At 40.6% G+C, this 18,133-nt stretch overlaps 1 protein-coding gene across 11 annotated transcripts in view; it reads right to left on the bottom strand.

Annotated features, from left to right (window-relative positions):
* CDKL5 (cyclin dependent kinase like 5) overlaps positions 1 to 18,133 on the bottom strand; it is a 121,643-nt gene that overhangs the window by 77,493 nt on the left and 26,017 nt on the right. For 7 of the 11 annotated variants that reach the window (XM_052673988.1, XM_052673987.1, XM_052673986.1 and 4 more), the window contains exons 2-3: positions 688 to 915; positions 181 to 215 (exon numbers count right to left, since the gene is read on the bottom strand). In XM_052673988.1, coding sequence (XP_052529948.1) covers positions 181 to 215; positions 688 to 751 — 99 coding nt within the window. In that variant the 5' untranslated portion in view covers positions 752 to 915. Of the gene's footprint in view, positions 1 to 180; positions 216 to 687; positions 916 to 15,903; positions 16,013 to 18,133 lie in introns of those variants that run through there. The other 4 variants (XM_052673992.1, XM_052673993.1, XM_052673991.1 and 1 more) reach the window with 2 other exon arrangements.

Below are 18,133 nucleotides of genomic sequence, written 5' to 3'. Positions count from 1 at the left end.
TTTTGCACTAGATGTAGCTGCTTCCTTTGACAGTACTGCAATTAAGCCCGAATAACTGATTGCAAGGAAAAGCCCTGCTCAATTACAACATATCTAAAACATAACAGCTCAGTTGTCAAGATAAGTCATTGTATTACCCAAATACCAACACTTCTCTCTAATTTAAAGCAATTTACTCACCTTGTGTCTGCATTTAAGTACAACACCATAGGCTCCTGAAACAAATCAGAAAGAAAGCATCAAGATAAGAGTACTCCGTTATCTCCAGGTTGCAGAATATTGTTCCCTGTATCATCCTCCACTTGCACATACAGCACCTTACTGAATTTCTGTGCAGTGAAAACTAAAAAGACTTCAAAGTAAACGGGTTTTAAAACACTGAAGTTGTTTTTAAATATACAAACAGAAGTTTGACAGTTGGCATCTATCCTGTATCATTTAAGAAATTAATACAGCCAATTTCAGCAAAACTGGTCCCTCCTTTTCTTACCTCCCCTCCTACCCCTGCCATTTCCTGAATGTTTCCTTTCATCAAAGATTGTGATTGGAAGGAATTAAGGAACAGCAATTTATTCTCTGCAAGATGTGATACAAGCAGCATTCTGTAAATGAAAACTTTTTACCATCAAGAAGACTAAGTAAAATCTAATAAATAAATAAACAGATTATATAAAGTATACTACTTACCTTCACCTACAACCCCAAGGATCTCAAATTTATTCATCACATTACCAATGTTAGGAATCTTCATCAAGACAAATTCTTCCTACAGAGAAAGCCACAAAACATGGCACAACGGGGAGCGTCCGGAGAGCCTGCAAAAGGCAGATGTGGAAAGGCTCTCAGAAAAAAGTTTCTGCCTTGATCAACTGGACTTCTCACGCCCTTCCTAATTCCTAGGCAGTCAGTGGCTTCCTGAGGAGAAAAAGGAGGAAATAGCATAATTAGCAACTTGTTTTATTTTGGTGAAAATAAAAAAGCACAGCAGTTGATATACACACCACGCCAGTATTGTACAACATAATGATAGCAGTCAATGTGCTTCTACTTTTCTCACTCAATACAACCCAGGGCCATGTATATGGATTGAATGTACACCTGAGTACAGCTGCCCTTGTAATCCCATACTGTGTCTATTAATAACTAATGCACATTGCACGCATTTCTACAAGACAGAAGCAAACAAAACATTGATAGGAACTACTTCAGTGAGCAACAATACACCTTTAATTACAGATATTCTCGCTTCAGTTTATGTTGACAGCTCTGTATAAAAACAAGTTGTATTTAGCCACTTTATTATTTGTTCTCTGCAAAAGCAAAAGGATAATGCACAAAGGACCCCACACAGTAAGCATTCTGCAATTACTTCCTACAAGCATTTAAAAAATAAAAAAGGAAAATTGTTAGACTGACTAGTGATCAGCCTTAGAAAACTGTTACTTTTATCAGCTTATTTAATAGAGATGTAATAAATGAAAAACTTTTTCAAAGGTTTCTTTGCCCACACTTTTAAACATGGTAGAAGTAATCTGTTAAACCAAGCAAAATATATACTGGAAAAAGAAAGTTTTTGCTGCCTCCATGTTAGACTCCAACCCCTTTTCCTGTATAACCCCAGAACACTAACACAACTTCTAGGTTTGGTTTTAATAATTCAGACTGCTTTCCCTCTCCTTTATAGTTAAGGCATGCATCCTATGCTCTAAATTAGGGAAAAAAAGCTAAAATAGTTTCACCGTGAAAAGAGAAAATGAGATTTCCGCAGTCCAGTGATCTGAGAACAGGAGTACTCATGTGACGGCACAATAGAGGCAAATTCATCTAATTAACTTACGTGTAATGGGCAAGCATGAACTAATGACACTGGGTTTGGCTCACCCAAACAGGATGTCTCATTGTTATGTTAGCATAAGCTAAGGGTGCTGGCTAGAAGCCCTGCACTAAGTCAATTATAATAAAGGAAGGACAACTCGAGAGCGGAGGGAAATCAGCACTGCTAACCTCAGCAAGTCACAGGGAGATGGTTTTGAAGTTGCTTTTGAAATAATTAAGATCCCCAGAGTTAGCCAAGCCCTAGTACTTTGGGAACAAACTCTGAAAGTAAAGCAGTGACTTCTTAGAGCAAAAGGGACAGCTGTTTGTTTTTAAAAGAAGTTACCCAGTCCTTAATGGATTATTTCAGTGTTTGATTTACCACTTCAATTTTTCTTCTCTTGCATATTCTATAAAAGATCCTTTCCTCTTTAGATGCAAGTTTTCTCCTTCCTCACTCATGATTTCAAAAATGTTCATCAACCACATAAAGCTACAGAAGCCTATAACTTGCGAGCCACATGATTACTTTCTTTTTGAAAATGCTTCAGTAGGGATGCTAGGTTTTGTTTCTTGGGAATAGAGGTTAGATGCACCAGCACCAGCCAGCCTTTCATTCCCAAGCTCAGCAATGCATAACCCTCTTTCCCCACTGATTTCCTCCCAGTCAGTTTCCCCTCAGGGAGAAGCACGGCCCCCTGGAATTAGGCTGCTTCTTACAAGTGCTCCTGGCTTCAGGTCACCTGGGGCACTGTCATGCAGGCCCCTAAAGGTGAGAGCTTGCCAATTTGCTTATCAATGCTCACATGCCATTAATGATGCACTTGGACTGTCCCAGATAAACACACAATCTGGTTTCTCAAATCACACGTCATGACAGACAGCAAAGATGACAAAAATGTACATGGAGGGTAACTCCCAAAAGAAAACCGTGCAGCTCCAGAGGCAGCCCTGTGCACACCTCTGCTGGGAGTGCCTGACCAAAGCCTCATCCTGAGTGACCAGGACAGCCAATGAAAACATGAGACCCAGCAGCAGTGCAAATTCACACCCTAACACCTGATGCCACAGCTTTGTCCCACCTCACCTGAGCACCATTTCTCCTACCTTTCTCCCTCATGGCAGCAGTAGATCCAGACTGGCTGGGCCCACCTGGTCCCAAGTTTGTTCTACAGACCAAAGGCCAGAGCCCACCCGCCATACTCGGCCCATTTTCTCTCACAGAAAGAACTCCAGCTGCTTCGAGACAAGGCTTACACACACTGACTTGCTGGAGATCTTTGTCACCAAAAGCTCTTCAAACACTGAAAAAATAACTGCATCACCCACACTGAATTAAAAGAGCATCTTAGGGAGAGGTGGTCTCAGTGCTACCACAGCATTCTGCAAAACCCAGAGCCAAGTCAGCAAAGCCAAACACTTTGAAATGAATGAGCACAAACCAGTTTTATGTAATGCAGAACTAAATTAAAGCATTAGAAAAAAAAAAAAACAAAACGAGCTCTTCAGTATCTTTTCTCTTCATGACTACTGAAGAATCACGGCAAAGTATTCAGTTTAACCACTCATCTCAGGGCCTCAATTCTAAGAAATGCTACTCATTTCATAATCATCAATAACTAGAAGGAAAAAATGCATTTCAAACAGCTTGATCCTTATAAACTTTGCGAGAAATAAAATCTCTTCAAGAAATACATGGTTAGATTCTCAAGTATTCTTAATATCCTGTACCTAGACCAAAAAGCAGAATTTTCACTTAGTTGAGTCAGATACCTCTAACATCAGATACCTCTAACAGACATCAAGGCCATCCATGAGCTTTTCACAAGCTTCTTGCCAACATGCAAATGCCTCTCTTGCTCTCTTAAAACAAAAAGTAAACTTCATCTTAGTATTTGCTATTTTTACCCACTACGAAGATACAACAAGATTCACCAGCAAAACAAGGGCAGAACAACCCAGAGCAGGGAAGTATCTGCCTCTGACAGTCATGCATTCATCCACACCCTGGCACGTCTTCTGTCAGACTGCGTGCGCACACGAAAGGAAGCACTACCTGCCTCTGTCAGTCACACTGCATCGCTGCCACACCAGCTCTTCCCTCTCCTCCCCATTATAGGTGTAAGTCTATCTTAGGATTTTCAGGAAAATTAAAGTTATAAGCATCGTAACAAGTGGTACAGCAGAATATACAAGGTATGCACTATAGAAAACTCAGCAAAGAGAAACTTTTCTGGAGTTATTAATATAGAATAATGCGTCAGGAGTGCTATAATATATCCACCACAGATTATAAAGAATAAATTCAGCTTAAAAGAAAAAAAAACTGAAGAAGAGATTAAAAGCAACAAGATCCTGTAATTAAGCAAGTGAGATATTCTTAATGCTTTAAGTTTCAACCTATCCTCCTCTGCATGGAAAAGAACAGCTGGTAAAAATAAATGCAAAATTAAGAAGACTGTCAAAGACAGAACAAATTATGTAAAAGCAAAATGCCAGAAGTTGCTTGCACCAGCTTAGAAGTTTCAAAGTTCACCTCCAAGCAAGCTTTTATTGACACTGCTACCACTGTAAGAACTTGACTTCACTGGTGGTGGTTTTAAATGGTTGTTGATATACTGAAAACTACCAACACATCAATGGAAATCATCCTCACATAACTGGCCAGAAAGGCAAACTCTTGACCTCTGTGGCCTTTGACTCAGTCCCCCATAAGATCCTTCTTTCCAAGTTGGAAAGATAAGGATTTGAAGGGTGGACTGTTCAATGGATGAGGAACTGCTCGTGAGATTGTATCCAGAGCGTGATGGTCAATGGCTTTATGTTCAGGAGATTAGTGATAAGTGATGTCCCTCAGGGATCAGTACTGGGACCACTGCTCTTTAACATCCTCACCAGTAACACTGCCAGTGGGGTTGAGTGTACCCTCAGCAAGTTTGCTGAGGGCACCAAGCTGTGGGGTGCAGTCAACACACCTGAGGGATGGGATGTCATCCAGATATACCTAGACAGGCTGAAGCAGTGGGCCCAGGTGAACCTCATGAGGTTAAACACAGCCAAGTGAAAGGTCTTGCACCTGGGTTGCAGCAACCCCAACTATCAATGCAAGCTGCAGGACAATAGGATTGAGCACAGCACTGTCTAAACAGACCTGGGGGAAACTGGAGGAGGGCAATCTGGATACAAGTTGGCAGTGTGCCCTCACAGCCCAGAAAGCCAACTGTATTCTAGAGTGAATCAAAAGAAGTGTGGCCACCCCAGCAGGGCGAGGGAAGTGATCCCTCTACTCTACACTGCTGAGACCTCACCTGGTGTAGTGCATCCAGATGTAGGGTCCTCAGTATAGGACAGACAAAGACCTGTTGGAATGTGTCCAGGGGAGGGCCACAAAAATGATCCAAAGGATGGAATACCTTCCTTATAAGAACAGGCTGAGAGAGCTGGGGCTGCTCAGCCTGGAGAAGTGAAGGCTCCAGGGAGCCTTTTCAGTGTCTAAAAGGGGTCTCTAAGAAAGGAGACAGACTATTCAGGAGGATCTGTTGTGACAAGACAAGGAGAAACAGTTCCACTTACAGGAGAAGAGATTTAGATTGGAGATAAGGAAGAAGTTTCTTGGTGTTGTTTTTTTTTTGTTGTTGTTGTTATTGTTAAATAGTAACAGTGGTGAAGCACTGGCACAGATTGCCCAGAGAGGCTGTGGGTGCCCCATCCCTGGAGACACTCAAGTTCGAGCAGTATGGGGCTCTGAGCACCCATGTAGATGTCCCTGTTCATTGTAGGGGGTTTGGACTAGATGGCCTTCCAACTCAAACCATTCTATGATTCTAAGGCAGAAATTTGGTGAAGATAAATAGTGGGAACCTGGTCACAGTTACCATCCTATAGAAAGCGCTAAACTGGAAAAGAGGTTGAATCTGCTCCAGGCTATTGAAGAGTTGGTTAACTTCCTAAAAGAAAATGGGTTAGAGACCATAGAATACCAATTCTGACAACTGTTTCATCTTGTTCTTCCTTCTGTATGCAAGTACAGATCCAAATACTAGCTCAGCTCATCCTGAGTACGAGTAGAATTCAATTCTGAGTTAAAAATGCAAGATTTACACACTTCTATGGCTAACTTGAAAACAGTGGGTTCTTCACAGAATGCTTCTAGGACTACAGTGACAAACAGAGCAATTGTAAGAGTATTGATCTGAACAGCAGATCCCAAGAATTGTAACAGAAGCATAGGAAAGGATTTGCTTCCACTTTAGGACTCTTACGAGTGGGGAAGAAGTCTAACAAAGACGTATGCTGCGGGTGTGACAACTTTTTACATGTTTTGTTACCTGTCCTTACACATACTGGGCACTTTTCACTCTATCTGTACCATCTCTGAATAGGAAAGACCTGTGTTCAGGTGGTAATGCTCAACAGAAGCTGCTGCAGCTGAAGTCTTCGCTGTTCCATTTGGCACAAGATGTCCAACATGTAAGCATTCACTTCAAACAGAAACATGCAACATTTAGGCAGGGAGCATGGGGAGGTAGGGACAATAAACGTATTTAACAAAGATCTCAGAATATGCTTCTTTGGAAGAAGTTAAAGCTTCTTAATCTAGCACAGTATTTGTAAGTGGTCTCATTCAAAGCTGGGTCTTATATTTTCATCTTTCCTCCTCTCAGCACTCCAGTCTCCAGTAATATTCTACACTCATTCATCACGTTCCTCACTACTCAGCTCTGTAATATCTTTGATGATCTGCCATGGACTTCAAATCCCCAGGCTATAAAACAATATTACTGGCATCACTTTTTCCATCTTTTATAATTACCCAGAAAAGCTACTATTTTTGAAGCGCTACTTCTTAGGACTCACTTTCTGACTCTATTCCTATATTTGCATTTGAAGCTCACGTTTAGGAAAAAAAAAAAAAGAAACAAGTACTGAGTGTAAAAGCCTCACTCCTTTACAAGCATAAAAAAAATTGAGCACCTTCAGACAAAATCTTGAGCAAAGTGAGCTCCTCCCCAAGTACAATATATTACCTTTAAGGAAACATGTTAGAAGCACTGAGCAGCCATTCCACTGAAGAACTGATCTAAAGTTTGAGTTCAGCAGCATATCTGTGGGAGGAAAGGGCCCTGAGCTCTTCCACCACACTGCCTGGTCCCTCGATTCCCTGATAGCCTACTGGTAAGAAGTGCAGTGCCCTACAGGTTCCTCTCTCTGATGGCAGCAATCACCAATCCTGCACCAGCAGTACTACAGCACCATGCTGTCATTAGACAGAAACACCAGATGTAAAAGACCAGGCCACTCCAATTACATCCCCCCAACTTACTGCTGACTGAATCAGCCACCAGATCTCCTACATGCACACGCAGAGCATGCCAGTGATTTAAAGTGGCAGCCTCCTAACATGACAAAACTGAAATTCTTTCAACCTTACCAAATTCCTCCTCCTAACAGCTCCTAATAGCCTGAAGTTTTGTCTTCATTGTTCTCCAAATAACTCCTGCTCACACTCAAAAATGAGATGTTTCCCTCTGTAATGGTTTGGGCTGCGATGGATTTTTTTCCTAAGAGAACAGAAAAGTAAAGGTAGATGTAAAAACACTTACAAATACCAAATGGGTGCTGAAACTAAATTCTGTGGGTTTTCTGATGCAGATCAAAATAACCACCATGACTATACCTCCTTGTAAGTTTCAAAATATATCATTAAACACAAATTACTGGTTCACTATCTAAAGTAAGAAGAAAAACCTTAAGAAGTCATTTTTTCATTGAAAAAGGGATGCCAAGCATATGGAACAAAGAAAGGAATGAGGGGGGAAGCCCCCCAGAATTTCCATTTTGAATTAATAAGAAAAAACCATATAGGCTAAAGAACTGAATTACCCTGTAACTACTGCAAAATCATTCATCATTTCTTCTTAATGTGTTTTCCAGGCAAGTCGGAGGCATTTTATTTAAATAATACTGATCCAACTTTTACAATACTAACCATGCAAAGAATGCCATCAGAAGTTTTCAAGAGGGAACAAAAGGAAGCCACACAATGATTAAGTGTCTAGCACCTACATTCAGGTCACACTGTTAATAAAGTCACATTAGCACCTAGGCACACATGCATGAAACAACTCAAAGGCTTTTCACTATGAATTCTTTTTTAGAAAAGTCATTGTAATGGGTTAAGCTAGCAGTGGGGAAACTATAAAGTGTTTGCTGGTGGTGGTTTGTATCATTGGTTGGTTTTTTGTTGCTGTTTTTTTTTTTCCTCACTCCTCCAAGAAGAAATTTCTGACTGTATCAACCTGAAATGATTTGTTTCAAAGCGGAAAAATCTCAACCAACAACAGAAACGTTTGTCAGAAACTGCACTGAATTTAAAGATATTGCTGCTAATTCAGTACATTTGAAAGGCCATTACAATACATTTGCTCCAAATCTGCAGATTTCAGAGAGAAGAGTACAATATGGGCAAGATTTTATTGTTAGTTTTAACATGAGAGAATTTCTATTACGATGTCTGTTCTCACAGCATAGACCACACTTCCAAAAGAAGAATGAGTCATGTGCCACTCTGAGTTGGAAAATAAGTGCCTGTTAAGTATACGCAGCTGAATAAATCAATTAAGTGAAACCCAAGTCAAGAAAGCTTTACAAAGTGGTTCAGACTGCATTAAGACCTTATGACCAGAGTAACTGCAGAAAATGAAGAAGAAAAAAAAAAACCTCTGTACTCCAGACAAAGTAGAACGCTCCAAATTCCTCTCATAAGCTTCTTTCAGGAAGATAAAAACTTCGGCTCTTCTGGAATACAGCTTCTGAAGGATGTCAAAGAAGCAGAAATGCACCAGATACAAAGGGCAGTTCTAGCTAGGACATCGAGTTTCATCAAACTGAAAACTCAAATAAGCATCCAGCACACATCTACTGCAGAAAATGTACAGTGCCAAACAGCCCAGAGGGCCATTCTGAGAGATGCCTTCATGCTGAGCCACACCAAACACACTCAGGGTCAGGGGATTTTGTTCTGCTCCACAATATTACTGACAGCTGCCCAGAAAACAGATGGTGACCAAGTCAGTTTGCAAAAAAGTACAAACGGCTTTCCAGTGGAACAGAAATACAGATCCAAAACCAAGCTAAATTATGTGATCTCATCTAAAAAGCAGCAAAAAGCAGCTTGGAAATAGGGTAGACAAAAGCATTGAAAACTGTAATATTGCCATGGGCTGCCAACAGAGGTGGTGGAGTCACTGTCCTTGGAGGTGTCCAAAAAATGCATGGATGTGGCACTGAGGGATGTGGTCAGTGGGCACGGAGTGATGGGCTGGTGGTTAGAAAAGATCTCTGAGATCATCTAGTCCCACATTACTGGTTCTGTAATTAACTTGCAGACAAAAATCAAATTCAAAGATCTCCACTGCTCTTACCTGCTATAACTATCCATTAGTTAATGGAGAGTAATGAAGACACATGTACACACATGACAATGTACACACACAAGTTAGTCCTCCTAAGAGGAAGCGAGCAGAAGAACTGCATTGAGTAAAGATGAAAGGCAACTGAGGAACTAGGACCTCAGCACTCAGTACAATTACAAAGGCTGACTGACTGCTGTCCTGGGTGACTTAGAGTTTGAGATGGACCTCATCAAAGCTGAATGCAAACCCAGCAACCAAGCTTGGAGTGCTGGAGGGACTGGCTCCCTTAAGAAAATCATACAAATTCACAGAATACTTCATGCATATGCCTCCTGGGTATTTGAGCTACAGGAGAAAAATTGCTTGCCCTTTCTAATCTCAATACCTCTAATCCTACACCAGCACAAGAAAGATTTTGATTATTATTTTATTTCTCAAACTTAAAGCACTCCAAAACCCCTATTATGAAAATGCGATTACAAGCTTTTGCATTAGAAAGTTCACCTTTCCTCTCCTGTTCTTTTCAGCTCTTAGATGAATTCTTGGATCTTGTCTTTAATTAGATGTTAAGCTCAGATATGTAATTTTTTTTTGGCTACATTGAAGGCCCCTGGGTATTGTTATAAAATAAGTTATAAGAACACCATCTTTGAAACCACACTGCAATATCAGTTCCTTGCATGTAGAGAGCTACTGTGGGAAAATAGGAGCCTTGTGGTAAATGCAATTCTCACCAGATGACTCAGGAAAACTTCTAAAACATTAGGAAGCAATTTGATTCATCTCTAGAAATAGGATGTGGTCATTTTTCTTCTCTTAAGTAATAAACAACACTATTTTGACATCAGCCTACATAATCACTTAAAAAATAATATCAAGTAGTAGCCTTTCTGTAACTTTCAAGTTCAGCATATTGGCTGCCATTTAATAGTTATCATGTAATCTGAGACTTGAAATAACTTTTCATTCTTTTAACTGCTCTCGTAATAAAAGGTAAGAATGTTCACAGAAACTTCCTTAACACAAGTGTAGCTTGCACTTACTCTCCATACCCAACCAGCAGCATCAAAATACTGGCAAAATACATTACTCAAAAGCTGTGCTTGACTAATGTTTTTGTGAAAAAGTCAGGTATTTATAATACAGACCTCATGTAAGAATGGCACAGCCCTAGCTGTTCTGGCTGAAATGTCTCTAAACTACATGCAGGATTTTTCCACTGAAAGTCACAGAATCACAGAACGGCCTGGGTTGAAAAGGACCACAATGATCATCCAGTTTCAACCCTGCTCCTACGTACAGGGTCTCCAACCACCAGACCAGGCTGCCCAGAGCCACATCCAGCCTGGATGAGCTCTTGAGCTACTTCACCACAAAAAAAATGGAAGATTACTATTTACAGATTAGTTACAATAGCTTTTTCAAGTGAAGAATCATCTAGATCAGAAGGTTAAGCATTGATGGAAGACAAAATTTAAACATTATCAGGAAACCGCAGGTGCATGGCCTGTCTCCCAAGCAGGCTGCTTCACACAATGCAACGGAACTTCTCCCTGGTATGCCGATGGCTTCTCGTGTTGGGGATCTCCATGACAGCAAAAACATGTGTGGATATGCTGCTGACCCAAAAGAGCAGCTGCATCTAAACGGTAAGTTGGCAGGCCTACCAAAGGAGAAAAAATAAAATAAAAGCTCATAGTCCTTATTTTCATCCTTGATGCATCTGTCTTTGAGTCTTCCAAGTTTAATTACAGATGAAGGATGGAAGGAAAAAAAAAAAAAAAAAAAAGAGGGAACGTGATGCCTGCAGCAAAGAGCAGGAATGGTGGGTGAAGGAAGGAGGGAAGGGAAACTACTCCAGAGAGTCATGGAAGGCAACAGCAAAAGGCTGCCATACCAGGAAGTTCCTGGATGAAAGAAAAAAAACAAACAAACAAACAAATCAATCTAAGGAAAAGATGCTTCAGGTGTGACCAGAGAGTTCATAATGAGATTTGCATGATCATCCTATAAGAAAAAGTAGACTTTCAGCACCCAAAGTCACTATTTGCATAACTGACTTTTCTGTTTCTTGTGTATCTAGCTTTTGTACAGTTTTGCAACATTAAGGGAAATAGACAAATAATCTCAGAGATCTGGACACAACAATCTACTCTCTGAAAGTCACTGTTATTTATTTTCAGTGAAAGGAAGGGCAAATAAAAAAAGGTAAGAAAACCAAAGTTGAAAATAGTGCAAGGCATGCTGTTTGTCTCAGAGGATTAGGAGGACCTTCCCAAAGCCCAATATGACTCAATGCAGAGTGTTGCAGCTGAGCTTTTGTGGTGCAAGACAACACAACGGCTATTACTTGTGTACAGCAAGCAGCAGGCTGTCAGAGCCAAGGACTATAGTCACCATAACATACGTTGAAAAATTGGTCATCAGGAAACTAAAACTGACTGGTAGTGTATCAGTGTACCTCATTAATTGTTATCGGCAATAATCACAGTGTGCCAGAATGCTGACCCATACATAATGCACAGAACCAAAAAACCACTCCCCGCCAAGTGAGAAAACACAGCACCACAGTGGAAAGAAGTAATATGGCACAGTTAGAACTGTCATTCTCTTTGTGCCTTTCTAACATTGCAAGAGCAACCTCTGGTTTCCCCTGTCGCCCAAACAGACTGTGGGACGTGATATCTACTTGGACAAAAGAATCAGAAATAAGTCTTGTGATGTTGTTTGAATTGTATCACCTGGTGGCTGAAACTGCATACCAACCCTATCAAAATGCATGTTCAACGTCTATGGCTCTTGTGGTGTTGGACACTCATTTCCTATTCCCATCCACTTGCACCTCTAACAAACACACAGACCCCACCAAACGCCAGTTTATGGAGCTCAGCACCTTCTGCTCAATAGATACTTCTCTAATGCACCGGAGATTTTTCCCACACATACACACCAGTGAACAGAACTGAAAGACAATGAAGTAATATAAGAATCTCCACTTCAGCCAGAATTTCAAACGCTGATATTTCAACATTGAGCATTTTATACTCACCTCCATTTTCCAACTGATCAAAGTAAGCAGTTTAGAACAACTCCATCTCCCTGCTCATATGCTCAGATTTGTTAAAAGGCAAAACACACTCAAGCATTTGCACAAGTGTTTTGCAACACACTGTAGCTGAAGCATTTTTTTCACTGCTAGATATTTACTAGACCACAGCAACTCTCTTAGCACTTTTAAAGCTTCAAACACACCTTCTGTTGAACGCTATGAGTCAGTTTTAATGACAGTGTTATGTTCTGCTGCTTTGCAGCTTATGCAAGAGAATGAATTTGCATTAAGTACCCAACTTTAGAAGCCACCCTCTCTTCTCCATTGTTAGTGCTGAATAATAGTAAAAAATAGGCTATATTCCCTGCATGCTTTCTTATTGTTTTACAAGAATAAATCTAACTAGCTGCCTGTGATGCAGGTTGTATATAAAATTTGTTATTGCCACCTTATAGATACATATTAATCTGTTTTTTTTTCCTTCAGAAAGACAGGATGCAGTAAAATATAAATTCATTTTTTATACTTCATAAAATCTCAAAATTGTTAGCTGTTACCTGATGGGTGCTACCCTTCTCCCTCATCCCTTTCACAACAGAATTACAGTTAATTAACACTTAACTACACAAAGGGTGAAATGGTTGAACACATTAATTCAAGGAGAAGAAAAAAAGGAGTAAAAATGACCAGCTAATTTATAGATTAACTTTTGAAGAGACCATCACTGCTCTCATTGGAGGAGTATGTAACTGCGTTGTCTTTCTCAAGACATTCAGCAAGAAAATCCTCATCACAGAATGCCCTGGGTTGAAAAAGACCACTAGGATCACCTAATTTCAACGCCCCTCCTATGTGCAGGGTTGCCAACCACCAGACCAGGCTGCCCAGAGCCACATCCAGCCTGGCCTTGAATGCCATAAAATGTTATGATGTAACAGTTCTTGCCGTCACGAGTCCTACAGTCCAAACAACCGGCCATTCCAAATACACCGTTGTTTCATTTCCTTTAACCCATCATTAAAAACACCAAGTCCCTACCACTCAAGAACAGGGAATTACATTTGTATTAAGGAACCTTCCTGACTGAAAACATGGTTACACTTAGCTCAGCCTGACAGAACAACGTGTTGGCCAGTTTGTTCCTAGAAACACACAACCAGCAGGTTTCATAACTGGTCCGCATGCAAACCATGCCCAAAAGTTCTTACGCAGACAGTCATCAGAAGCTACAAAGACATACAAAGTTAATGGTTGTTTTTTTTCTTTCCCTCTAATTTTTGCATGTACAGACACACACAGTGATACGTGTATGTTAGAACGTCAGGCCTTCAGCTAAACGGTCATCTTTATTTTCTTCTTGGAAATTAGTGTGAATAAATTGGACTCCTTTATTCCCTCCACCTTCTGGGAATGAACACCTAAGCCTCCTCAAATAACAAAACCTTGTTCTATTTTTAATGGTTTTAGTCAGATCCCAAGTTGTTCCAACATTCAGTTCATACGAAGCTGAAAGGAGAAAGGATCTGACGAACTTCTCCATGGCTAGAGCACCTGATATAAAAGGTCAGAGTACATGTTACATGTTCATTGCAGAAAACACATCAAAGCAAAAGCGCAGAGACAACTGGAGGACTGATACAACTACTCTTGAGAGCTGTACATACAAGCCCTGGTAAAACAAAGCAGTGCTCAGACTGAAGGAACTCAAGTGTTTAAAACCTATACCTTCAGCCAACAAAGCAACAAAGGAAATACACCCGCATGAGGGCAGGAGAGGTATGTGGTCATACCACTGTCTGCTAGAACCGGAGTAGCAGGTAGAAGATGCGTACAACTTATCTGAGAACAATATTCACTTTAATGAAGACTAAAGAAAAGTCATGCATCTCTAGAGCTGTAAGAGGCAATTTCTCAAAATACGAAGTCTGTCATTATTGCCTTGAGATGTGAAAGCAGACTACCTTGCCATTTTAATTAATTTGCAATTAAAAACTGACTTTTCAGATGCAAAATCTAATACTGCTCTCATCTTGCTTGGGGGTGTGAGGAGGAGGTATCGGCATTTTTTCTTTCCTTATGTAAAAGCAAGCCTTCTCCTGTCTTGTTCTTCCCTTACAAGAACTTCTCCTTATAGTACTTGAATCTACTCCAATAATAAGATCTTAATTCATTCCAGAAATATAATCTAGTTCTTGAAACTCTATTAATGAGAAGGAAGGCAGAGGTCAGAAATCCGTCAGCACACTTTCCAACTATTAGAGGCTTGTTTCTTTGCCAAGTAAGAACGTAAATAAAATAACTTTGTACCCTTAGCTCCAGTGGAGGTAAAATGCAAGGAGCTTATTTCTAACTCAGCCCAAAAGCGAGCAGCAGATAAGTACTGCTAGAAACAGAGCACGAGCCATGGTTTGTTTCAGCACTCTGAAAGATTCCCATAGCATACATTAACACATACATCACACAAGAAAAAGGTTAGCAAAGCATTTAATCCAAGATTCACAGTACACTGCAGACTAAAGCAAGTATTGCAAGTCTATGGAAAGAAGCATCCTTTTACGTAAGGATATGTTAAGTCACATTCAGTAAGCAGTTTCATTAGTAATGCGAAATATGAAATATCATTATGAGGAAGACAAGTATTTGTACCCAAATCCCAAAGCAATGGGACCTTGAAATGCTCAATTCCAGAAGCATTTGGGAAGTATTTCTCTGCTTCACTCATCACTTTCTACACGTGCTGTGCCATCAAAAACAGTTTGCATCTTTTCCTTCTGTAGAAGACAAAGGAAATCCCCTCCCCAAACACATTACATGCAGGCAATTGTTCAGAAATTTTTCTTTCCTTCCTCAAACATACTGAAATAATATCTACTAAGAACATTTTTAAAAGAGCAGTAGTACATGATTCTGTCTCAGGCATTCAATTACAGCAGCAAACTTGCAAACTTCCAGAATTTGAGACAAATTTTAAATATAATAGAAAGACTATTTTAGTTATTAGAAAAGATACTGTCAAGTGCCCATTAAGCCAATGTAATTCCTACAAAATCCCTGAGCTAATTTAATTGATGCCCTTTTGGCAGCTCTTTGCCCGATTTAAATGTATCCAGCCTAGTTATGTAAACTATTTGATAGTTTTGAAAACAGAGCACGTCAGTTTGAATTTGGAAAGGAAAACATGCTTCTCACATATAAACGCTGATCATTTTCATTTACACTAAACTAAAATGAAGATCTTCCCCCAAAAACATTTATATAATATTTGGTCTGAAGAAGGACAATCTCCTACTAAAAGTCAATTCTGCCCAGTACTGAAAACACTTTCCAGGAAGATTATGTAAACTATGTAGGAGAAGCCCATAAACCAAAGGCACCACAGGCACAGCAGCAGCCAGTGGTGAGCCCTTTCACTTCCAGGCACACAGCTCCAGCATTTCCTACACTCTACAGTGGGCTCCTCGCTGCCATGAACAGGACCCCCCAGCCACACACCCCAGGTCATGCTCATCTCCAGGCACCTTTACTCCTCACTCACAATAAAAGCTCTCAACATGACCTGTTTTTCTTTTGGATTTAACCCATCATTTGGAGGCATAATAAATGCATTTCATTCTCAGAAAGTACCTTCCTGTGAAGCGTGCAATACAAGCTGCATAAGTCACCAGACTGCTGAGAAGGGAAGAACAAGCACAGCCGTGTCACTGGAGACTTGAGCAACTACCAAACACCCCACAGAAATGAAGGCAGAGCCTTGACAAGCCTCAATTAAAACAACCAATTAACTTTGAGAGAAAACTCAAAGCAACAGGAAATAAAGGCACAAGGCTCCAGTCCTCTCCACTGCCTTTCCCCAGGGTTTCAGTGCCAAGCTCCTACTGGAGATCTAACCTCCTTATCAAAAAGATCTGTTACCATGTGGAGAAACAGCTTCAGAAGCCTTGCTCAAGGGTACCATACAATTGCAACTTTTTTGTGTGTGTGTGTGTTTTGCAAAGCTAGACAGTACCTAGGCACTGCTCAGAAAAGGCCATCTTTTTTCCTTCACATGAATATTAACATAGCCCTTTTCAGCTCACAGGTATAAGCACCACACCACTGCCCTGCACAGATGCAGCGTGGAGAATATCTGCATCCAGCCTTGGCACAGATGACAGCAGGCAAAATTCCAGCAAGAGCCTGAGCTTTCAAGACACTGCACAATCTAATCATGTCATCACATGATAGCAATCAGCATTGCAGTAGCACTACAACAAGCATTCTCCCCAACAGTGAACCAGGAACGCCTTTCTGGTTCTGTGTGTATGTAGACACAAGACAAGGTAAACCAACAGTGAGATCACACCAGAGAGACACACAGCAGAGCTCCAACAGGGAGCCTGACCTGAAAATGGGACAGCTATGAATTTTTACATCTGGAAGGAAGGAATCAAAGTTTTCTGGAAGCCAAACCTTTAGCAGAGCTACACCTACGCAGAGCTTTTCTTTCAATGAGTAACTTGGAACAGAGTACTTCTCAACACTCAATTTTTTTGGCCTTGGATTGTAAGCCAGCTACACCCAAACATACAACCTTAATTCAAAATTATCCTGTTTATAGCATATAATTTAATTCATGGTAGAAGCACTCACCAATTTCCTCACCGCCTATAACTGAAGCTGCAAGTATCAACTTCCACGAAATGAACTCTTGACACCACCAAGAGTCTACTGTCAGACAGTAGAAGCAAAAAAGCAAGGAGCTCTACATAGAAACACCACTTGTCTCACATATACATCATGTGTTTACATACATACCCGTGGTATAGCATACACTGTTATTGGAATAATAACCAAAGAAAAAGTACAGAACCATTTGTCTTTGAGAGCATGTGAATGACATACTAACAACCAACATACTAACAACTGGGAAAACAAACCAGTTTCTAGAAACGAGCCACAGAGCTATGAAGACTGGGCTCACTGAATGACCCAGGTTGCAAGGGGCCTAAGGAGATACTTGGTTCCCTTTTGCTCCAAGTACGACAAAGACATTTAACCAGGCTGCTCAGAGCTTTGCTCACGATCAGGACTGCAGAGTACTTCTGTCAAGCAAGACAAGCTGGAACAACCCAATCACAAGGTGCTGTGACTGCACTGTCTCAAGCAGAACAACAACCCTGTGGCACCTTTTAGTGCTAAATGCGTAACAAAAGCAACAACAAAAAAAATCCACACAAAAAACCCAAAATGCATCAACAAATTTAAGAGGGCAAGCAGAAACAGGCAAATTATTTAAGTCTCAAGGGAGACCGTAATGCACACACCAAAGTTTGTGGGTTTTTGCTAGTTTGGGTTTTGCGTGCCTCTTTTTTAATCACTGGAGCGGTCTCCCAGTATAACACAGGCTTATTACAGAATGCCTACGGTAAGTAAACTGAAGTCTAACAAACTACTGCTAAGTTTCATTCCATCTCCTCCTTTTAAAGGATTCTCAAAGGGCATCCAATTACTCTCCAAATATCTCTAGTGGCAAATAAAGGTTTCTTTCTCTGCAGAGGAGTCAAATGGAATCCCATTTATTTCCTCCGGTGTCCTACTGGCTGCTCAGCTTCCTTTTTGCTCTTGGGTAAGAATTCACTGATAGAGCAGGAAACCTTCCAAGCCTGCAAACCAGAATGCAGGAAGGAAAGGCCCTTGACAATCCTCCAAAGCATTGTTTTAAAAACTCTATGCTTACTCGGTTTCTCCTGTTTAAGTGAGTTCCATACCTAAACAGAAGGAGATGCTAGCACCTAGACAAGTTGAGTAATCATAGCTGACCAAATGAGACTGATGAGAATACCTGAGGAAGTCCCTCACATTGCTAGCAAGCTTT

Source organism: Tympanuchus pallidicinctus, unplaced genomic scaffold (assembly GCF_026119805.1).
Source record: "Tympanuchus pallidicinctus isolate F22 unplaced genomic scaffold, pur_lepc_1.0 scaffold14, whole genome shotgun sequence".
Lineage (NCBI taxonomy): Eukaryota > Metazoa > Chordata > Aves > Galliformes > Phasianidae > Tympanuchus > Tympanuchus pallidicinctus.
The sequence above is the reverse complement of the archived record's forward strand: the minus strand, read 5'-3'. Positions and strand labels throughout refer to the sequence as shown.